Genomic DNA, 24826 nt, shown 5'->3' with positions numbered 1-24826 from the left:
CTACACCTACCTTCCCTACGTCTATCTTACCCCTACTCAATTCCTACCCTACCCCTACCCTACTCCTACCCTATCCCTAACCAATACATATCAAAATTCAAATAATTACGAATCGTTTGTATGGGACTTAGACCATATGGGAGAGTATGGGAGTATAAATTTCTTTTTTTGTCTTTTCAAATTTTTCTCGCCATACAAACTATCCTAGAACTTCAAAGAATATTTAAAAAAAAGAATTGGCCAAATTGGTCCAGGCGTTGCGTTGTTGAAACTTGTTGAGCTACGCGCTTATCAGCGCATTTTGCTATTCATTTTATTAAATAGATTTGGCAGGATTTGGCTAGGCAGAGCGAACAGAGAGTGACTTGCGCAATTTTAGTGAAGGTACTGTGTTATCTGTGGATATTGGCTATTGCTAGAAAAAAATGGCATTTGGTTTTGGCATTTGCAAGTTTTTTGACTTTTAACAAATGTACTGAAAAACATTAGTAATTTAAAATGTTTAATTGTACATTAAAATAGCTACTTATCGCGTCTATTGACTTTATAAACAGAATAATCTTTTATATTTACACGATTTGACAAACAAGTAACGAGATTCAAATAAGAATTGCACATTGATAATAAGTAATGAATTTAATCGCAAAATCATGAAAGTAACCGCATTTATTATATGAAAACACTTGCAAGTCGAGTTCAGAGGTCAGTTTAGCGAGTGATGTGCGAACGGAAGCTAGTTAGAGTCAATTTGGAGCAATAATTGTGTGTTTTAGTTGTGTTTGAAGTGTGTGATGTATCCTGAGGCATAGAGCAGCGCCCGTGCAGGAAATGGGGCAGAACGGCAGCGCATTGCCCGGTGAGTGGCCCTAATGGTACTTAACAACATTCTAACAAGATTCTAATGTGTACGTTTAGTTGTTTGCATAACCTATATGCCGCATACGGAGCAACGTTGGTGCGACTGTACCTACTGTTTGCGTTATTATTTTACAATTTACACTACAGTACATTGTGAATGAATGATAGTAATCATTTACCCTCTCTATACTTGAATCTCTCATTTATTTTCATATTTTCATCATCAATTTGTCTACTTATACTTAAAGTGTAAAGTTTGTAAGGTTGTAGTCTGTAATTGGCTCATTGGTTCCATAGGTCAGGCCAACAATTAAAATATGTTTTTGGGATTCTCCTTACAAGGAAAATCTTAACAGCAGCCTGGAATGAAAAGTTGGCAGTGTTAGTAAACATCTGTGCCTCGGAGACCACATTAAGCTGTTGGACCTGCTCCTGATCTCTCAATGGTCAGGTTGGTCTGCCGTCACATCTGACTATGAGGGATTAGACAGTGCTTGCGCACTATAATATCTCCTGCTTACATGGTTAAACTTAACATGAGATTGGCCGCTGTGGCATAGTAAAAAAAACGCCAGGGCTCATATTATTATTATAAAAATTAGTGTAAAAGGCTGTTAGTGACAATCACCAAAACTGGCTCAATCTGCTCTCTGCAGCAGAGGGCTGTAACATTCCCAATTTCGAAGCTCTGAGCTGAAAACTATGGACCTTCGGAGTGGAAACCACATTATACAACATTATCATTTTACAAATTTAGGATTTATGAAAAATAGGAGCTGCAACCTAGCATCTCGTAGACCAATACACACATTATTTAAATATATAATTGCAAAAGGTCATTTATCACAAAATCTCGAAAACTGCTTTATGTACAAAGATGAAATTTGGCAGAGAGGTAGTGTATAGTTAGTAGGTATCCGTTAAGAACAGACTGCGATATGACCGGATTAAGAAGGTCTAAGACGCGGTGGGTAAAGTTGCAGGCGTTCGCTAGTTATTTAATAAAAATTGGTTTAGCCATTTTGGAGGAGAGACAAATATCTTAGCATTCCATGGAATTACCATGTGGGGGCCAGAGAGAAAAAACAACACCACAAACATGCAGCAATACGAGAATTTAATTTATTGGTTAGTCAGTACCTCTGGGATGAAGCAGAAACTAAATCTATTCATTCAGAAACTATTGATTTCAGTACAGTATCATCATCAGTACTTTTTAGTACTTTCAAACATCACAATCTTGAGCCGCCTGCATCCTGTGAATCTTTGACTTGTCTAATGTGTGGAGTCGCCATTCTAGTACCTTGAGATCCTACTGTTTATTATCGAAGTTACATTTTGTTTTTCTTTGGATCTGCAATCACTCATTGCGCATGCCGAAGTTACATATGCCCAAAACAACATTATTATATGTCATACAATAATTAAAAAATATATAATTAAAAGTGCTAATCAATTTTCAAGTTGATTGTTATAGGATTAGGATTTCCTTAACCCTACTTCCTTTGGTCACAAGTTCAGGACTCTGATCAAAGGTTTTCTCTCTCCCGAGGGATGGACCCGGCACGCACACAATGAATCCATGTAATGCCAAGATATTTGTCTCCTTTTAAAATGCATAGATAGTCATAATGCAAAGTTAGTTTTTGCCATCCATCATGGATGCATGAGCATGGTAAATGCTACGCTGAAGTCTCAGGCTGATGCTCACGGGACAGCATTTTGTAGGATGTGTTGCTCGCATCCTATCTTTTACAAGGTTACAGACAGGCGTGCTGTCATTTGGGTAGGGTACTGCCTGTAACTTTTATGTTTGAATAAAATTTTCAATTTCTTTCTTTCTCTCTTTAAATATATCTCTGTTCATAGGCAAAGCTTTACACTTACCACCAGGTGGGGTGGGCAATAGGATTGGTCTAACAATCTACACTAATATTACAAAGAAGACATATTTTGTAATGAATAAACTTAAAAACTACTAAGCCGACTTGAAAATTCTTCTAGGTTATGCTAGATAGTATGTAACAAGTTTTCTTAACATAGTTTGATATTTCAGTAAAGTATTTTATACAGTTTATTTAAATAGACTTTAATTTTTCAAAACCAAATTATTAAATAGTGCTTTCTACAACACTGGGGTGTAACACCACAAAGTATCACAAATCAGGACTCAAAATTTCTTGGCATAGTTTCGCCCGTTTAGTTCGCGTTCCCTTGAGATTACGGCGATAAAATATAGCCCATGTTACTCACAAATAACGTGGCATTCCAGTGGTAAAAGAATTTTTAGAATTGGTTCAGTAGATCCTGAGATTAGGCTTACAATACTACAAACTTTACCTCTTTATAAAATTAGTATAGATTAGTGGACACCCCGCGGCTTTACCCGCGTAGTTCCCGTTCCCGTGGGAATACATGTTACTCGCTGATATGATTATGATGATGAGATGATGTAGTGGCCATGTTTCTCGCTGATAAAGCAGCTTTCCATTGTTAAAATAATTTTTAAAATCATTCTAGTGGTTTAGCCGTGAAAACAAAGAAGTTACGACTACAAGAAAATCTTTGTATAAGCTTTTTCATGTATAAACTATATTTTAGAAGATATTCGCAATAATGGTTATAATGTATAATAATGGTATCCAGGCGGGTTGACTTTTTTCAACAATTAAAATCAATTTACAGACATATTACCAAAAAATTCTAGTATACTGAAATCTTCATCATTAATCTATCACTATCTATTTATGAAAATCGTATGAAAATTTGTTTTGTAGTTTTCGAGTTTATCTCGAACAGACAGACGCGGCGTAGCACTTTGTTTTTAATTTGTCTACGACGAGTTAGCTTGACCGCGATCACACTTGATGTTAAGTGATCATGCGGTCTAGGGTGGAAGCAGACTTACCCACACCTCTGCCTTCTACGCGACATTGTACCAAAAACTTTGTTTTATAATATGTTTATTAAAGTGTGGATGGACTCAGGAGTCGAACCGACGACTTTGTGATCGTCAAGCGCAGAAGCTAAGCATTGGACCAGCGAGACATTTGTGTAAAGAGGTCACTAAACCGGTACATGACAGCTGACAATCAGCTGTTCTTAGATAATTCATTTACTTATAAACTTGAACCTTATTCCCAAGCGTTTAAGTTCAATTTACATCAAACATTCTTAGCTTATGTTTGAATGTGTTTAAATTTCAACTTTATAGACTAATTATTAGGGTTGAATTTAGTTTGTTGTGTCTAGTTGCCAGGCAACAGGCTGTGACAACATCTGCTAAAGTCTAAAGTAAAAAACAAATGCTTGGCTCAATTCGATTGACATTTCGTGTTTCGCTGCAGGTTTGTGAGGAATTTGTTTAATGGCGACAGCCTGCGACGGCTAGATGTTCCTCATTAACGTACAGACTGTAGGTAAACCAGTGCGGCTGGGGTCCATTGAGGAGACGGACTCCGGATTTACAAGACGGAGGTCCTGAGCTGACTTTCTGTATTGGATCAGGTCTGGCTGGTGGCTTCGGCCGTGATTAGATACCAACCTACCGGCAAAGACGTACCGCCAAGCGAATTTGCATTCCGACACAGAATACATAATATGTATAAGTTTGCGTGATAGCCCAGTGGATATGACCTCTGTCTCCGACTTCGAAGGGTGTGGGTTCGAATTTGGTCCGTTCAATTGTGTGCATTTTAAGATATTAAATATCACGTGCCTCAAACGGTGAATTAAAAACGTCGTGAGGAAACCTGCATACCAGAGAATTTTCTTAATTCTCTGCGTGTGTGAAGTCTGCCAATTCACATTGGGCCAGCGTGGTGGACTGTGGAACTCAGCAGTGAGCCGAATATGGGTCGATAATAATGATGAATAATGTCCTATTTTGACTAAATGTGTCAAGTTAGTGTCAAATCCTTATTAAAATTGGATACAAATTATTGCCTACCTGTAACAAGTAATTTAACTGATTAAGTTCTCGTTAATTGTCCTAATTTCTGGCTGATTTTCATCTCTATACCATTATTTTGGGCCCGAGATTGTATGCAGACTGGGTTTCTCCTTTCAAGAGCTAACTGCTCCTATGTACGGAATTTATTTCTTTTGTCAACCAAATCAGCTGACTGCACCATATGATTGCCACAGCAGAAAGAGCCTTTCATACTTTTACCATTTTGCATGGCATCAGCTGATTGCGTCAAAAAAAAAATAACAACAAAAACCTCTTTGCACAAACTCTTTTCAATTGCACAAAAGAATGTTTGAAAAGTATGAATTGAAAATGACCTCAATTTCGTTGGCAATAGAGTTGAATTTCAGTCTCCGTTTGGTACTTGCCTTTTATATAGCGAAAAACACGTGCGTTTTGTAAAAAAAAATAATAAAAGAATGACAGGTAGTTGGCACAGCTGATCGTCAGCTGTTCGGGGACGCATACCGTCATGTTATGTACTAACTACACGTTTATTTTTCAATTGAAATTGAACTTTATCCGTAATAGGAATAAAGTCTAAAATTGTATGGACAAAGAAATGTCATAGCATGTTATAAAATTAGATGATTTTAAACAATTCCAAATTCAAATTTCCGAATTAGTGACAGTAGTTTAATATGTTGAGAGGAATTTGTACTTTATTTCTTTCCAATAAGGATGTGTTTGTAAAAGTTTGAATGAAGGAATAGATACTGAAGTTTTCGAATGCAAAATATCTAACAAAATGGATCCAATAGAAATCCAGTTTAAAGTTTTAGAACGCAAGTCGCAATTTTGTGTGCGGTTTTATTTTCTTTTTTCTTGAAGATTTACAGGCAAAGATCTGAAGCAATAGATCCATGGGAACATTTTTTTTTCTACACATTAAGTATTTTTTTCTGTGGGCCTTTGTACAAGAGATTTTTTTTAGTGTCAAGTTGACAATGTCGAATGCACCAGACACAGAATTTCGAAAATGTGAAAAAATTCTATCAGGGCATCGAACGTAGGACTTCTCGCCAAAATCCAAGTCCCACTACTCCATAGTCAAATCAAATTAATTTAATTTCAGGTAGATTTCTATACAAGTACTCTCAGAAACACTACTACTGCAGAAAATTCAAATCTGTTAGTGAGTAGTGACTCTACCAATGGTAGCTGATTTTACCGACTTGACTAGAAACCATTGATGCTATTTATACTTCTATACTAATATTATAAAGAGGAAACATTTGTTTGTTTGCATTGAAAGGCTCTGAAACTACTGAATTTATTTGAAAAATTCTTTCAGTGTAGGGAAGCTATACTATCCCCGAGTGCTATAGGCTATATTTTATCCCCGTAATCTTACGGGAACGAGAACCACGCGTGAAACTACGCGGCGTCAGCTAGACGTCCATAAAGGCAAGTCTTAATTGGTCAACGATTACACTTAACATCATCATCATCATTATTAACAAGTTAACAACTCTTATTTTGCTCACTGCTGAGCACGAGTCTCCTCACAGAATGAGAGTGGTTAGGCTTTAGTCCACCACGCTGGCTCAATGCGAATCGGCAGACTTCACACGCAAAGAATTGAGAAAATTCTCAGGTATGCAGGTTTCCTCACGATGTTTTCCTTCACCGTTTGAGACACGTGATATTTAATTTCTTAAAATATACACACAACTGAAAAGTTGGTGATGCATGCCCCGGACCGGATTCGAACCCACGCCCTCCGGAATTGGAGGCAGAGGTCCATATCCACTGGGTTATTTCTGAGTTATTTCTGTCTCTCTAAATAAGAATAGACTAAATAAAAAGTTAGCATTTATCTATGGAGCCAGCTTTCTAATTGCCCCAGACAATTATGCGTTTGCGAATTTTTTCCCCTTCTTTCTAACCTTTGGGAGAGAATAAAAATAGATGCGTCGGAATCGAACTGGCGACCTTTTCGCGGCAGGTGGGGGGCCAGGTGCGGTCATTACTTAATTCGTTGTATAACGGGGGAGGGAAAGTCGTGGTATGTGCCATTACCTAGATACCTAGTAAACCGAGTAATAGGGCATTGAATCTGACTGCACTTAAAGTAACTTATTGCCCCGCGGTTTTACTCGCATAGTTCCCGTTTCTATAGAAATACGGCGATAAAATATAGCCAATGTTACTCGCTGATAATGTAGCTTTGCGCTAGTGAAGCAAATTTAAAAATCGGTCCAGTAATTTCATTGTATAAAGCAATCCGCTGCAAAAAAACTTTTCTCTTTAAGTATAATAGATTTAGACAAAATTAGTGGACGCACGCGTCTTTGTCTGCGAGGAAATCTTTGTAGACTTTCATCCCTTCAATCCCGTATATTTTTAACTCGCGAAGTAATAAAGACATGTTATAAAAAAACCCCATACATTTCGGCACAGGCACTGAATCGTTTGACAGTCCTTAGACCCATGACTTTCAGTGGACGCCCATCAGTTTTTTTTCTTTACTAGTTATTTTCTACACATACCTGTGACAATTGCTACGCGACATCGTACCGGAACGCTAAATCGCTTGGTGATCCGTCTTTGGCGATAGCGTGGTAACTAGCCTCGGCGTAGCCTACGACCAGACCTCAGACAATTTACGAAATATATGTATAATCCTAAACCGATCCGCGCTGGGAATCGAATCCGAGCCTATCTGTTGAGATTTGCGGCACTGCCAACTGCGTCAGAGAGGTCGTCAGCTGATGAATTGAAGACATGATGACAAATTAAGGACTTTTCATACTAACTTTGAACTCCTATTTTTATTTTCAAAACATGAAGTATTTTATGACTTTCTTTGTAGTAGGAATACGAATCGTGCCAAGTTACAGTTGGATTCATCCAGTAGTTTCGGAGTGATGAATTTTTTAAGAATATCTGATACAAATTATTATTAGTTCAGTATACTCGACACCTTTTTTTCTTTATTTCTTATTTATTTATTTATTTATTTAATAAGGACAACCAACAGCTGATACAATGTCACATGTCAATAATTTACATTAATATACTAAGTTATTGCCCAGCTAATTACAGGTTATCACAGCATTCACTAATTAAAATAACTTATGTCAAAACTACAGTTGTCAGCAATGAAATGTCAAAATATACAACGCAAATTAATATCTAAAAATGTCGGATTACAATAAACTAAAAGCCATTAAAATAAAAAATAAGTCACATAAAATTTAAAAAAAAAAAAATAAACAAGAAAATTATATCTAAAAATTACAATACATTAAGAATACAATACAATTATATTTACAAAATTATTAATATTAAATGTCAATATGAAGAAATTATTAATTTTAAGTAGTCAGTTCTTAAATCTCTGCGTGTGTGAAGTCTGCCAATCCGCATTGGGCCAGCGTGGTGGACTGTTGGCCTAACCCCTCTCATTCTGAGAGGAGACTCGTGCTCAGCAGTGAGCCGAGTATGGGTTGATAATGATGTTGAATCTACACCTATCTACACTTAAGCTGAAGAGTTTGTTTGTTTACTTGAACGCGCTAATCTCAGGAACTACCGGTTCGATTTGCAAAATTCTTTCAGTGTTAGATAGCCCTTTTATCGAGGAATGCTATAGAATATATAATATCCCCGTATTCCTACGGGAACGGGAACCACGTGGGTGAAACCGCGCGGCGTCTGCTATTTTTATATATTTATGCATTTTTCCATAAAACACCCTTTGTTCTCAAGTCGGGTAGAGCGAGACTGCGTCGCAGCGACAAGGTCGCTCGACTCGGCGATGGAAAAAATATTACGACAAAAAAAGTTTCGCATCTGCCGCCGCGGCACGCGAGGCGCGCGTGGCGACGCCTGGTGGGCGTTCACTACATATTCGCCATATATACGGACGCCCGCGACTTTGTCCGCCCTTAGACCTCTTTAATCCGGCTCTGTCGCAAAATTTTTGGCTTCGGCCGTGGCTAGTTACCACCCTACCTGCAAAGACGTACCGCCAAGCGATTTAGCGTTCCGGTACGATGTCGTGTAGAAACCGAAAGGAGCGTGGATTTTCATCCTCCTCCTAACAAGTTAGCCCGCTTCCATCTTACGGTGGAATTCATAGTCGTAGTAGGGGGCCCCTAAGGGGATTATTCAGCCGCTATGTGTCGAATTCAACCCCTACGCGTTTCATAGACAAAAGAAACCCCTCATTTGACAGGAGCTGGCGGCTGACTGCTGAATTACCGATATTTGTCAGCCAAACCATCCCCTGACATTTTTTTTTGTTGTTATTCGTGATTTATTTATTAGAAAGTGGACGTTCGGATCGTTATAAGTGAAGTTATAAACAGCGAGTTATATCAGTGCCCAAGATATATATTCGCAATTGCGTAAACCCAGTATAATACTATGGCGATATGGAATGTACGAAAGATTCTCATATTAGGCATAATATGCCTCTGTTTGATGAAGAATGAACACAGAAGACCAAGAGAGGAATACCAATACCGCTGGTATTATACATTCTAGCAGCACTTCGATTCTATGAAACGGGATGTTATCAGGTACGTACCTTTGTTCATTATCAATAATTTTTTGTTCATGAAGACGCCGCGCGGTTTCACCCTGTGTGGTTCCCATTTCCGTAAGAATATGGGGATAAAATATAGCCTATAGAGCTCGGGGATAGTGTAGCTTCCCAACAGTGAAAGAATTTTTTAAATTGGTTCAGTAGTTCCAGAGCCTATTTAAAACATACAAACAAACAAATCTTTCCTGTTTCTATTATTAGTAAAGATAAATTAGGAGTAGATATAAAACCAATTAGCCCAGTGGGTATGACCCCTGCCTTTGATTATGATGGTGTAGGTTCCCAACAGTGATAGAATCTTTCAAATCAGTTCAGTAGTTACAGATCCTATTCAAAACAAACAAACAAATTGTAATATGACCTCTGCCTTCTATTTGGAGGGTGTAGGTTCAAATGCTGTCTGAAACATGCACCTCCAAATCATTTCAGTTATGTGCATTTTATGAATTTAAATGTATATTACATGTCTCATACGGTGAAGGAAAAACATTGTCTCTACATGTGTGAAGTCTGCCAATTCACATTGGGCCAGCGTGGTGGACCTTATCCCTCTCATTCTGAGAGGAGACTCATGCTTAACATACTCATGATGAAGAATTAAATTAGTTTGTTTGTTTGTAATCTAACCTATATAAATGTTAGGTATACCTATCTAGTTTTGATTTAGGAAATATATAACCTACATAAATGTAACTAACATAATGTTTATTTTCAGACTGTATGTGCAGTCCATCAAGCATTCTATGAAATAACAGAAATGCCAAAAGTCAAGCTGTATTGATGGCACACATAGGTATACATATAAACAACCCCGGAGGACCCTATACACAGATTTAAAGAAACCGGCTATCATGGCAGGGAATAGCAGTGATGAGCTCTGAGAATACTGTTTTACCAAGAATACTGAGAATACTTTGGTCCTTGAAAATCTGAGTTTTCAGATCACAGTAATTGGAAGACCCACATACCTTGAAAAGTCAGCAGCATTTAATATCGAGGTAGTAGGAGTGAGTGCAGTATGTTGTAAGGTGGTCACTCACTCTGAAGTCCATAACAATAGAAAATGTATACAAATCTTAATTGAATGAAATTTATTGATTCACATCTTTAATAAAGATAATTATTAAATGTTTACTTCTGCATTTTTCATTTAAGTCTGGCCCTATAAAAATATACAATAATAACAATAAGTTATATGTAAATTATGTATTTATTGTTGTTATTAATTAAACTTTGTATCAAAAGGATATAGGTTTGATTTTAGAATTGCAATAAGTACTGTGTGGTTCATTATTATCAGCCCATTACCGGGCCAAGCCTACCTCCTAAATATATAATATTATGTGATCTAAAGCTTTGTGAAATGCAATTTTACCACTATTCCTAAGGATAAGCTACACTTATATTTATTTACTGCACTTACTATAAATTGTAAGAAAATACAGCATAATAGTACCTACTTGTAATTATTTCAGGTAATTATAGGTGGTTTTGAGTAAAATAAACAAATTTCCTCTGACAATATTTTTTTTATTTCAAGTAGGATTCCACATTACAAAAGTATGAAATATCAAACTACTTATATAGTAAATAGTATGCTTGGGATTTCTCTGCGTGATTGAATCACAAATGAGGAGATCCGCAGACAAACCAAAGTCACTGACATAGGTAGCACAGCGAGTCGTGAAGCTGAAGTCAAAGATTATAGTGTATTATTGGAAAGTGGCAATGGGCAGGCCACATAGTTCGAAGAGCCGATGAAATCGCAGTGTTGGTCGAACCCCCACTGGGTGGACCGAGGGCATCAAGCGGGTTGCAGGGAGCCGCTGGACGCTGGCGGCTCGAGACCGTTGTGTTTGAAAGTCCATGCAAGACGGCTATGCCCAGCAGTGGACGTCCATCGGCTGATAATTTTGATTATGATCATGTTCGTCCACATAACTTCAATATTTTTCTAACAACTCCTTCTTGTGAGAAAGAAACTTTTTGATAAAATTGATCTATTGTACTCTTGAACGAATTAAATTTTACTATGATAAATTAAAACAAAAAGTAAATGAAAATATTAGAAAATAGAAACTCAATTATTTTGTAAAATGTCAATTGTCAAGTCAAAGAATTAACAAAATACGTCTCTCTGTGGTTCTGTCACAGAATTTTCAAAGATCTAATGTAAAATCATAGACAACATTTGCTTGAAACTCCAGTCACCTAGGGGCTCTCTAGTAGTTTGTTTATGAAATGCAATGAAGGATGATTCAATAGTCAGCCCCTGGGTGAATACTGAATATTGGTTTGTGGGGGATTGTTCACTTCACGACTATGAATTCCACTGTTAGATTGCATCATCACTTACCATCAGGTGAGATTGTAGTCAATGGTTAACTTGTAAAGAATTAAAAAAAATATCGCTCTTAGTGGATAGTTTGTACATCAAACGGTTTTCGAGATTGCGTGATGAATAGACCTTTTGCATTTATATATTATTCGTACTAGCTGACGCTGCGCGGTTTCACCCGCGTGGTTCCCGTCCCCGTAGGAATACGTGGAAAAATATATAACCTATAGCCTTCCTCGATGAATGGGCTATCTAACACTGAAAGAATTATTCAAATCGGACCAGTAGTTCCTGAGATTAGCGCGTTCATGCAAACACTAACTCTTCAGCTTTATAATATTAGTAAGTAATAAGTATAGATTGTGCATAAACCATGAAAAATATTACGAAATATAATGTGATTTAAGAAATTTTAAAATTCATCCTCAAAACAGGGTTTTGGGGTTGAAATTTTTATTAGGTATCAATTTTATTTTATTCGACTTTCCATACAAAACTTTCAACCCCTTTACAGACAGATCATTTATAATATTAGTATGGATATATACCTATATCCCTACTAATAACGCATATTACTAATATATTCGTCAAAACCATGCAAGTGTAAGAAATTATTTTTGGCAAGTAAAAAAAAAATAAAAACTCCGGCGCAGTTCTGTGTTTCTCAGCTTCGATTCCCCGGTTTAAGGTTTTCATAATAACAATACAACTTAGTATAATACCATAGATAAAATCACAGAACAGACATCGCTAAAAGATAACGCTGTTACTTCTTATATCTGAGGCTAAAACATAGATATAAGAAGTAACAGAGTTAGCTTATCTCGGTAGTAGTGCTATCCCGTCGCACACAAAGGTAGCGAAGAAAGCGCAAGAGCGCAGTCGCCGGGTCAGCGGCCGCAGATGCGCAGCCTCGCGCAAGGTGCGCGCGCAGCTGCGCCCGCCACGCCGCCGCGCGCGCGCCTCGCGGGGCAGTACGCCGAGCATTGGTGTGACCACTCGCAGAACTGCGCGGTTTCATCATTATAAAACCATATTCGACTCACTGCTGAGCACAACTCTTCTCTCAGAATGAAAGGGCCATTAGTCCACCACGCTGGCCCAATGCGGATTGGCAGACTTCACACACGCAGAGAATTGAGAAAATTCTCTGGGATGCAGGTTTCCTCGCGATGTTGTTCCTTCACCGTTTAAATACGTGATATTTAATTTCTTAAAATGCACACAACTGAAAACCCACACCCTCCGTAATCGGAGGCAGAGGTCATATCCACTGGGCTATCACGGAATATCACGGCTATCAGATAATGTTCTATCCATTAGTGAAACAAACGCCATCTCACCTGATACTAAGTGACGATACGGTCTAAAATACCGGAACGCTAAATCGCTTGGCGGCACGTCTTTGCCCGTAGGGTGGTAATTAGCCACGACCGACACTTGTGACCAGAACTGACCTTAGACAGTTTAAATATGATTAAATCTCAAACTTACCCACATTTTTCATTGATGCTCTGCTCTGCTATACGTTGAAGAGTGACGTTATACATCATTATAGTCGTGGTAGCCCAGTGGATATGACCTCTGCCTCCGATTCCGAGGGGTATGGGTTCGAATCCGGCCCGGGAATGCACCGCCTTCAGTTGTGTGCATTTTAAGAAATTAAATATCACGTGTCTCAAACGGTGAAGGAAACATCGTGAGGTAATCTGCATACCAGAGAATTTTTTCAATTCTCTACGTGTGTGAAGTCTGCCAATCCGCATTGGGCCAGCGTGGTGGATTATTAGCCTAATCCCTCTCATTTTAAAAGGAGACTCGTGTTCAACAGTGAGCCGAATATGGGTTGATAAAAATAGCCTTCCACGATAAATGAAATATACAAACACTGAAGATTTAATTGGTACCAGCAGGTCCTGAAGTTTGCGAATTCATCCAAATAAATACAACAAAATCCAATTCTCTGTACCACACGATGGACCTGGCGCCTGCACGGCGAAACTATGAAATGCTAAGATATTCATCTCCCGGCTAAGTCTAACTCAGCAAGCGGCCATGTAACAACGTGGTGGGCTGAAGCTCTACATCCTCCCGTACAAGGAGGCGTCGGGGGCGGGGGCGGCGCACAGATGCGCACGCGCCGCACCGGAAGCGCTGGCGGCGCCTTTCTTAACTGCTAGGGTTGCTACTCGCTTAGATTTTCAACTATATGAACAACTAGCTGACGCCGCGCATGTTCACCCGCGTGGTTTCCGTTCCTGTAGGAGTATGGAGATAATATATAGCCTTCCTCGATAAATGGGCTCTCTAACACTGAAAGTATTTTGCAAATCGGACCAGTAGTTCCTGAGATTAGCGCGTTCAAGCATACAAACTCTTCAGCTTTATAATGTTAGATAAATAAAGTTTTTAAAAACTCGATTTACAGACATATTCGGTTAAAAGTGCGGTTTACAAGGTAAAATTGTTGAACTGTTATTTAACAATTTTTTGTTTTGTAAACTATTCTTGACTAATGTTAAAAAAAAATGTTACCTGGACCATAATAACGAATAAATTGACATCAAAATCGAAAATTTAGGCGCTATTAAGGAACATATTAAATTGTAGCCTTCTAATGGTGACAAAATCGGACAAGTTGTGATTGGGTTAAATCGTAACAAACAAACAAAAAATGTAGTTGGGAAATATTGTCAATTTTTTTTTTGAAGGCATTAATTTTTTTCATTGGTCGAGTAATTTTGAGTTAATACAAAATATAAAATTAAATCTTTCACATTAATATTAGATTATTTCAATTATTTTTTGAAGTCTAAAATTAAATTAAAGTTAAATTAGTCTAAAGTTAAATTAGTTTAGAAGTTGAATAATTAGTTTTTGTAAACAATGTGGCAGCCCTGAGGTACACCGCTACCGAAATAAAGGGCACACAAAAAATGTGCGCTTCTGTTGTGTTGACATTTGTGCGCGCGCAGCTTGGCCATGTGTGCGCGCAGCTTTATGTGCCCACAGCATCATGCCGCGCACGGTGGCGGGTTCGACTCCCGGCGTCGTCGCTCTCTCTAACAATGCACTTTCCTTCCTTGTTGACTTCAAAACCCTTCCGAATCACCAAATGTGTAAGCTAAACTCCTGCCAATCCGCATGAGAGGAGACTCGAGCTCAGCAGTGAGCCGAATGTGGGTTGATAATTGAACGGCTCCACAAACTTCCCCATTTTCTTCTATTTTTTCTTAAACCACAAACAAGGATTTACTGAGAATGTTGTGAGGAAATTAGTGAAAATAACACTTTTCTATGAAATTCAAACCAAAAAGTATTCTTGATTTTCCTTGGTTAGGCCGTAACCTAATTCATCTTTTCTGTTTCTGAGGTACTTTGTAGAAGATTCTTACGGAACGCAAAAATTTTGAAAAATGCGAAAACTCAAGGTTGTTCAAAAATGTTATTTAAGAGCCAACTTTTCAGTTGTGTGCATTTTAAGAAGTTAAATATCACGTGTCTCAAACGGTGAAGGAAAACATCGCGAGAAAACCTGTATACCGGATAATTTTCTTAATTCTCTGCGTGTGTAAAGTCTGCCAATCCGCATTGAGCCAGTGTGGTGAACTATTGACTAACCCCTCTCATTCTGAGAGGAGACTCGAGCTCAACAGTGAGCAGAATATGGGTTGATAATGATGACTATTTATCGTCAAAAGGATGTAGCCCTATTTGTGTAACCCAAGTCACAGTCACTTGATCTCTCAGTTAAGTGACTCAGTCGGTATAAAGACAATTAACTGGACAACTAATTGCTTTAATTAATTAATTAACATGATGAGGATCTGTGGCGAACACTGTATTTAACTATAACTTTAACTGTGCGATTTGTTAATTACCATTATAATATTTGTAACTAAGCAATTAAGTACATAATTAATTACAGATGTAGGTTTTTGGAATTTGACCACTCAACAGGTACCTAAAAAATGATAAATAAATTTTTTTTTTGGAATTTGAATAAAAATAAGTCAAGCAAATAATTACTAAGCTTTTTTTTCGGAAATTAAGCCCTGAATAGCTTAATTGTTAATAAGTCGAAGATAATGTGATAAGTCTAAGGTTCGATCCCCCGTTCGGCCGATTGAGGTTTTCATAATTGGTCCAGGTCTGGCTGGTGGGAAGCTTACCACCCTACCGGCAAAGACGTACCGCCAAGCGATTTAGCTTTCCGGTACGATGCCGTGTAGACACCGAAAGGAGTGTGGATTTTCATCTTCCTCCTAACAAATAGCCCGCTTTCATCTTAGATTGCATGATCACTTACCATCAGGTGAGATTGTAGTCTAGGGCTAACTTATAATTAATAAAAAAAAGGTTCGATCCCCGAATATCAAAACATTTTTGGAAATCGGTTATAAATAGGATGGTGGGTCCAAGCACCACATTTCGCACTTTTCTTAGTGTTAAGCTTATGTCTATTGCATCTCCAAGAAAAGCTAATGACGTCACTTGCAAGCATTGCCCATGGTGAAATCCTCTATAGACCAAACCACAAAGGATCTTCAAACCACGCACCCTTCGTACAAGATGTTCTTCTAAATACATTCCATCACACTCTTTTGTTAGTATTTAGAAAGGGAGCGCGATACAATAGTAAAGGGCATTCGACAGCCGTGCGTGCGCATCTGCCATCTAAACTACATAATGTCATATTTCATACTTAACTATACATTCGAAATTCTGCTGTATTTCGTTTGAATAGAGTTGAGTTTTCTATGAACTGGACATTCAAATTAATTATAAAAGCGTGCAAAGTAATATGTACTTTATGGGTAAGGTGTTAAAGTTGAGTTTTCAATGTTTTGTACAGTAATAGCAGCTGTGAGTGGCTATTGTAATTTGTCAGCCTTTCGTGGTTCAAACGGCGCTTCCAAACGCCACTCCGCCGGTAGGGCTCGTTGCGAGCGGACGTCTCTCGCGTCGCGTCCCGAACGTTCTATCGTAAACAATCACGCGTTAGTAATAAATTAAAATTAATTATTGCACAGTGTAAACGTGACTTTAAAAAATCGTGTACTCGTGTTTCGTGAGTGGACATGTTCTGATATTGAATTTGGATTTTTTTTTTGGAAGTTTTTTTTTTTTGGAAATTTTGACAAATGATGGGTGTTAACAGTTGTATCAGCGTGCGGCAGATTAGAGCGCCATGCCACTGCCCCGCTTGCCCCAGGGCCTCGGGTCACGGGGTTCACATGCCCCCCCAGACCCTGGTGCTGCCCCCTATGGCTCTGGAGCCGGAGACCACTCCTGTTAAAGACAAAAAGGGCTCCAAAATGAAAGTACTGAAGAAAATCAAGAAAAAAATTGGCTTAGGTAAGTTTTTATTTTGAGTTTTTTGAAGGACTTTGTTTGTTGTAAGGAATTTGTGTGTCAAATATCGTAGAGGTAACAAGTAAACAGATATAAATACTTTTGTATGTACCTACTTATTTCAAGTACAATAAAATAACGATTAAACTTTAATTTTAATAAACTTGTGTCAATTTACTAAAGTACAATAATTATTGATGTATTAGAAACTTTTGAAAGAAGCCATAAAATGAAAAAATTGAATTGTACTTTTGAAAGTTTCGTGTCGGTTGTTCAAAGACCGTTTACAAACCGTTTTTAACGGTAGTTTTTGGTTATCTCTAGTTAAATTCGTAGCTAAATGTGGTAAAGTTGTATTTTTGTATCCTTGACAAGTACGCACTCAGTTTCTAAACGCTAACGTCATTCCTTCAACTTGGTTTTGATTTGTCATTTTTAGTTTTGTTTTTTTTGTTTTCACTACCCACATATTTTTATAGAATTGACCGTTTGCGTTCGGAATAGGTACATTGTTACAATTTCATTGTGAATAACTTCTATGGCTTTTGTTCTTGAGAAGTTAGTGAAGTGAAGTAATTATAAATGTTATAGTGCTAAAACTTGTCAAAAATGTTTTTCGAGTGCTAAGGCCTTTGTTGACTATGGAGGTTAACTATCGCGTTAAAACTGATGTCAAGGGTGAGTCAGTTGACATAATTGTTCACAGAATACTTGTTATTTACTGAAAATATGATTTTTAACTTTTCTGTTTATGCGTTTACACGGTAAATACGATACGTTTTGTAGGTTGTCTTAACAATTGAGTAAAAAAGGGGGTTATGTACTTACTTACTTAGTACTAGAAATTTCTTTTACTTAAAATCTTATACCATATTAGGTTAGCAAATATGTAGACAGTTTGATATATTTTCATGTTATGTAAAAACCTTCTTGCGTTAGTTGCGCTTGACTGAAATTTCACTTGATGTGAAGTGACGATACAGTATAGAATGGTATTGCCCTAACTCGGTAGGGGTTCTTATTCAACCGTACCGTACCGTTGACCGGCTCGTGTGCATCGTACCGGAACGCTGAATCGCTTGGCGGCGCACCTACCTACGTGTTGCTTTTTATAACCGAATGCTTCAAGCGATATGATAAAGTCCATACCTTTGATCCAAGATATTTTATGCTTTATAAATAACGCTAAACATTATATTATATAAAAAATATTTTGCGTGTGACTGCAATTAGGGATCTAGGGACAAGTATGTCTGAAGACTTATCATTTCGCAGTCACATACAGGATATTTGTGGTAAAGCCTATAAAACTCTTGGGTTTGTACTCCGACAATCACAGCATTTTAACTCAATTGCTATAATAAAGACGCTGTATAATGCGTATGTGCGAAGTAAACTCGAATGTAATGCCATCATTTGGAGTCCGTTTGAGTACAAATACATAGATATGATAGAGAAGATTCAAAAAAAGTTCGTCCGTTGGCTTTATAGGAAACAATATGGGTACTCAGTGGGTTATCCTACTATTTATCCAAGCGTCTTTCTTCTGGGTATGACAGGGTACAATAAACTTGAGATAAGACGTAAAGTAGCACTGCTACAGTACATAATAAATTTAATGAGAGGTGAAAAAAGTAACTCTGTTATATTAGGGTCAATAGATTTACATGTTCCCGACAAGTATGTAAGTTGCCGACGTCGCCAGTTGTTTGCGGTGCCGTGTGGCAGAACTAAAGTGAGCCAGCATGCGCCGCTGGCTCAAGCGCTGCGCCTGCTCAATGATCTCACTAGTAGGAATTTAGAATTAGACATTTTTCACACACCTGTTTATCAGCTTGTAAATAAAATTAAATTGTTACTAGAATAGATTTTATTTTTAGGATATTTTTAATTTTGTTTTTTGACTAGTTAATTTTTATTTTTATTTTTTTTGTGTATTCTAATTCTTGATTATTGTTATTAATTTATTTGATTTGTTTATTTTAATTTATTTGACTTGGTTAATGTTAATTTATTCTTAATTTTTAATTTGAATTGAATTTATTATTTTTAAATTATTTTGATTGTTTAATATTCATTTTGTAATTTTAGATTTATTGTTGTAATTATTATTTCTGTTTGCTCGAGAAACGAATTGGGAAACTGTAATGTTTCTCTGGGCATATTTAATGTGTATAAATAAATAAAATAAATAAATAAAATAAAAATTATTGTAACTTCATCATTACCAGTCGTTTTAGTATTAATTTTGCCATAAGTTTTTTAAAAAGTTTTTTCTGTAACTGCTTAAAATAAGAGTCTGTTACAAGGTGATGATGTGGCTTTCTAATGGTGAAAGAGTTTTCTTAAATTGGCCAAGTTATACTTAATACTCATTCTTTCAGAAATAATCCAAAAATCTCAAAAATGTGTCAGTTCATTAGTCAGTAATATTCGAAATCCTTTGTTTACTTATATTTAAATGTTGGTTTTTCTATTCTATACCAACATTTTAAAGAGTTTCGAGGGGTAGGTAATCTCTGTACCTGTCTACAGAACAGATTTTAAAATTACCGATAGAAAGCCATGTTATTTAAGAGTAACAGGCTATATTTTATTCCCGTATTCTCACGGGAATGGGAACTACGTGGTGAAACCATTTGGTTAGTAAATAGATCAATTTGACGGCCTCCGTGGTGCAGTGGTGTGCGCGGTGGATTTACAAGACTGGTCCTGGGTACAATTCCCGGCTGGATTGAGGATTTATTCATTTGTCCAGGCCAAGCTGGTGGAAGACTTCGGCCGTAGCTAGTTACCACCCTACCCGCTAAGACGTACCGCTAAGCGATTTAGCGTTCCGGTACTATGTGTAGAAATCGAAATGGATGTGGATTTTCATCCTCCTAACAAGTTAGCTCGCTTCTATCTTAGATTGCATCATCACTTACCATCAGGTGAGAGTGTAGTCAAGGGCTAACTTGTAAAGAGCACTTGCTTGTCGTTAGTGATAGCTGGTTCGGTTCCAGAGCAGGTTATGTTCAGTGGACGCGTGCCATCTGCCCGGTAGGTATCATACCTACCTTTACCAGCTGTTCGCACACCTTGCGTTTGTTTTAATTGCGGATTATTTTAATTATCACTTAACCGGTTTTGGTTGAACTCGTCGGTTTTCATGTTAAACGCATGGTTTTTATAGTCTATATTGAAGGACAAACTGACTGACTGATATTTTAATAGTAGTAGTAGTTTAGTAGTCCTTTGTGATAAAGCTCCTGGATGTTTCGCCTTGCGTCATGGTTATATGCAATTTGAAACAATTTCAATGAATTGTTTTGATAATATTGTTAGCATTTCAGTGAAATTCTGCGATTGTTTTGGCAATATTGTGACAAATTGCTCCATATGTTCTATGGTGTTTCAATATCGTCGACACTCGACATGTATTGAGTAATTTGATTTGGAAAACAATCAATTTTCTTCGTCTTTTCTCTCTTTGGTATAGTTGTCCCGTTTTCGCCAGGGTGCATGGTATCGTGTTGTCAGCGACTACTGTTATAGTTGAAGTAGATTAAAAACAAAACTTAGTGGGGTGCTCCAGCACCCCACCAGCACCCCGAGTAGGGTGCTAGGGTTAATAGTGCATTGCCCAAATGTTCTAAACTGATTCATATTACCTACTCCATGTTCCCAGTGGAGTGCACAGTTGTAACAATGCACTGCCCTTAGGATTCATTATGAACTTGTATTTGAAGAAGGAACGCTCATTGTTACAGTTTGTACGTGTAGTGCTTACCCTAGTTAAAAACCTTGCACGCCACTAATGTTCCTCATTACGATCTGGCACTATATGGAGCAAGTTAGGTGTTGCCATGTATTGCATAATTGTTACACGTGTGACGTCATAATTAATCAATACTGTCAAAATGTATCTGTTCAGAATTTGACTTTTGAGTGGAAGTCAGCATTGCTGCGTTCCAAAAAATGTAATATTTTTTACTTATTTTTACACATTTTTTTTTCAGTCACCATCAGGTGGACCATCTGTTTATACTTATTCCAACTATTATAATAACAAATGTATAACTACTTTGCATTTCGTAGAATTTTGCATACGTAAAATAAAAAGAGAAAAGAAAAATTTGGCAAGACAATAGGGTATGCAAGACAAAGCAACACAATGGCTTGTTCCTAATCCGCCAGATGTCGAACCTTGTACCTTTCGCCGGAAGTGATGTGGCGCTACCCTCGCTCCACCCTCTGCCACGTGTTCACGCCGTGTCTATTGTTTTATAGTTCTGTGTGGAGTCGTATTGTTTAATCACTTGAGTGGTAGTGAATCACTTGGTGGTAAGTGATTGCCGGTCGTTTGCAACATCGAAGGTTAGTTAATGTTGTTTGTCTGTGTGTATTGTATGCATATAACTAAAGTAAGTTTCCACTCCTTTTGTTTATAAAGTTTATTAGCTAGCACCAAAGCGGGAATGAAATAAGCTAGCTTTAGAGATTTTTTTTTTAATCCATTAGGTACCAAATAATGCTATAAAATCAAAATTTTCGCAAATAAAATATCATTAAAGACTCGACTTTGAATGTAAGAATAAATTAATCTTTACTGGACACAAAAAAAGGTAATCTTCTTGTCTTGTGTTGTCTCTGAGAAAACGAATCGGTCTTCCGTTTATGCATTCCTAGTAACTTTCTATAAGGTAAACACAAAACAAGAAAAAATCTAATCATAATGTTATGAGGATATTTAAAAAAAAAAAACATACATACAGCCGAACATAGAACCTCCTCCTTTTTGGAAGTCGGTTAAAAAGAGGCATTATTTTTTCATCATAATGATTAATTATAATTCCCCATTTCTTTTCCAACTTAGTGAATAGCTGGTGCAACAAGTGGATACGAAAATGGTCCAACAGGCGGGAATCGAACCCATTACCACTGATTTGAGGCAGCCTTTTAACCGTTGAACTATTGCGGTTCCACGAAAATATCTTTGGAACACAAACTGGAGTATCCCACTAATGTATCATAGAGGATATCTTTACTTTTTTTACCCGCATTAGTTTCCGAACGATGCGGGTCTTTGCCTTCAAAGGTCGTTTGTAAAAAAGTAAGATGTTCCAGAGACAGCTGTTCCTTTATTGTTACTTTTGAAAATCGAACGCGCGAGCAGCTGATGCGTTAGGGTTGCCAGCTTTCTAAATGTAAAATCATCAAACTTTATACTTTATAGATTTGTGGAGTTGTAGGAATTTTACTTCATAATTTTTTAATTAATTATTTCATTAATTGTTCAAAGAGATTAATGAAAGTTAACCAAGTCCACGAAACTTTAATGATTTTTTTATAAATTCATTAAAGTTTCGTCGACTTACATTAAATGTTTAACTTCTCTGATTTTATTCAATGTAACTGTGCAGTAAATAATAATTTAAAAAAAAATGTAAAGTTTGTTTACATACATAGCATATGCATGTAAACGAACTAATATACAGAAATGTACAAAGGCGGTCTTATTGCTAAAACAATTTTATAAAAAATACGTACAAATTTAAATTTTAGAGCTTATCAAGATATTTCCTCCGAGTGTAGGTACAAAAATGATTATAAAAATTCAAAACAAAAAACACAATTTTATCAATAAAAGATAAAAAGACCGGAAAAATATTATAAATCCAAGGACTTATGTGTTTGAACGCGGAAAAAGAGTAGTTAAGGAAGATTAATAGACTTTAATCTATAATTACATTTTATATTAAAACAATATATATTTCTCTTAGCTTATAAATTACTAGCGGACGCCCGCGACTTCGTCCGCGTAAATTTCGATGTCAACTTTACTACTACCCCTACCCTACCCTACCCTACCCCTACCACTACCCCAACAATACCCTACCCCTACATCTATCCTACCCCTACCCTACCCCTACCCCCACCCTACGCCTACCCTACCCCAAACCTACCCCTACCTTACCTACACCCTACCCCCATCCTACCCCTACCCTCCCCGTACCCTATCCCTTTCCTATCCCTATCCCACCCGTACCCCTATCTCACGCCTACCCTACCCCTACCCTACCACTTCCCTATCCTACCCGTACCTCTACCCTACCACTACCCTACCTCTACCCCTACCCTACCACTACTCTAAATAGAGACTTCTATGCTAATAATATGAAGAGGTAAAGTTCGTGTGGTTGTAAGAGGTAATCTCTGGATCTACTGGACCGATTTGGAAAATTGTTTTACCAGTAGAAAGCTACGTTATTTGCGAGTGTCATAGGCTATGTTTGATCCCCATATTCACACGGGAACGAGAACTACATAAATGAAAGCGCCGGGCGTCATATAGCGGAATTTCTGCGTCTTTTAGAAATTTTGTATTATCTCCGAAACTATTTAAGTAATTAACATACTGTAAAGGGCAAATCTTATCTCCATAATATCCTTGTGATTATTAAATAATTTATTTTAATAAGGATTAAAGTTTAGTTGTATAAATAATGACGTAAACCTAAGTATATAAAATTAATAATTTTTAAAACACAAAAGGTACTATATCTGCTAATATATAGAAGGTAGATATATGATGTCGCGGACTTTTTTGTAGAACTTTTAAAGATACATAAAGTCTCCATACATTAATTTCAATTTTACACAATAGTTAAGGCAGCGCATGCGAATAAGTCTGTTTAAGAGGATTTTCAGTCCGACCTGTATGACAAAAACTGTGATAACTCGGCTAATATATATGATATCAATATAAAATATAGCCTATAGCACTCCCCGATAATGTAGCATTCTACTGGTGAAAGAATTTTTAAAATCGGACCAGTAGTTCCGAAGATTACCCCATTTAAAAAATGTGACAAACTTACAAACTTACAAACTTTACCTCTTTATAATATTAGTATAGATTGAATCTTATCTTGATTGATTATTATGATAATCTGTAAAAACATAATGGATACGAAAATTCTGTACCTTCTCTCTTATAATAAATTCCCAGATATTAGATAATAAATTATATTATTAATATTATGTGCAAATGTAATGAAATTCTATTAGTAATGTTTTCTTTACAGTATACGGCTGCATATTTAAATATATATTAATGATTAAGCTCTAGATCTAGATGTGTGATTTGTAAACCAGATTGCTATTTTATTTAAAGTGGATTTTCTACTTCAAAAATAGCCGCGGGTTTTCTATAGTAGAAGCTTTCAAATAATTTGTAGATCGGATAAGCATATCCTAACAGATATAAATATTTCCCATTTTGATTCAAGACATTTCTGTCCTTTTCCAGTTGTTGACTATTAGGGAGTTTTTACATTTTTTATTGTAACTGGCAACCCTGTAGATGCGCAGGCGCAAGCTTAAGGTCCCGTTTCGAGCAGCTGGCGCTTGACAATGCGAGAGCGAGACGCCGACACACAAGTGCCGCCGAGTGCGACAGAGACGCGCGACAGCATATGTTTGTCTGTGATAACAGCCTCCGCTCCCTGCGTTTGATAACACATTTTTTTATCTGAATTTCTGTTCCGTGGAGTTTCCCTCAGTTAGCTTCAATTTATTATTTTTTTTTGCTGCATATATTGGCAGTTTTAAACTGGTATTATTTTCCTTATATGTATATGTCAGTCTGTGCTGGTCTCAAAGTAATATCGTCTTTGGTCATCATTATGTTCATATTGTACAGCGCACTACAGAGCCTTCTTAATTGTAGGAGAACGAATATGGATGTGGGTTGCCAGGGGGGGGG

The 24826-nt window shown here is 37.1% G+C and overlaps 2 protein-coding genes across 4 annotated transcripts in view; both read left to right on the top strand.

Moving 5' to 3' along the window:
• The window catches only part of LOC112054142 (1,5-anhydro-D-fructose reductase-like), a 62096-nt gene that overhangs the window by 17991 nt on the left and 19279 nt on the right, over positions 1 to 24826 (top strand). The gene's annotated exons all lie outside the window — the stretch shown is intronic.
• Positions 429 to 24826, top strand: part of LOC112054149 (protein neuralized) — a 54193-nt gene continuing 29795 nt past the window's right edge. The window contains exon 1 of one of the 3 annotated variants that reach the window (XM_052889698.1): positions 429 to 856. In XM_052889698.1, coding sequence (XP_052745658.1) covers positions 829 to 856 — 28 coding nt within the window. In that variant the 5' untranslated portion in view covers positions 429 to 828. Of the gene's footprint in view, positions 857 to 16630; positions 17080 to 17574; positions 17755 to 24826 lie in introns of those variants that run through there. The other 2 variants (XM_052889696.1, XM_052889697.1) reach the window with 2 other exon arrangements.

Source organism: Bicyclus anynana, chromosome 26 (genome assembly GCF_947172395.1).
Source record: "Bicyclus anynana chromosome 26, ilBicAnyn1.1, whole genome shotgun sequence".
NCBI classification, from domain to species: Eukaryota; Metazoa; Arthropoda; class Insecta; order Lepidoptera; family Nymphalidae; genus Bicyclus; species Bicyclus anynana.
Note: the sequence above shows the minus strand (reverse complement) of the source record. Positions and strands in the feature narration are given on the sequence as shown.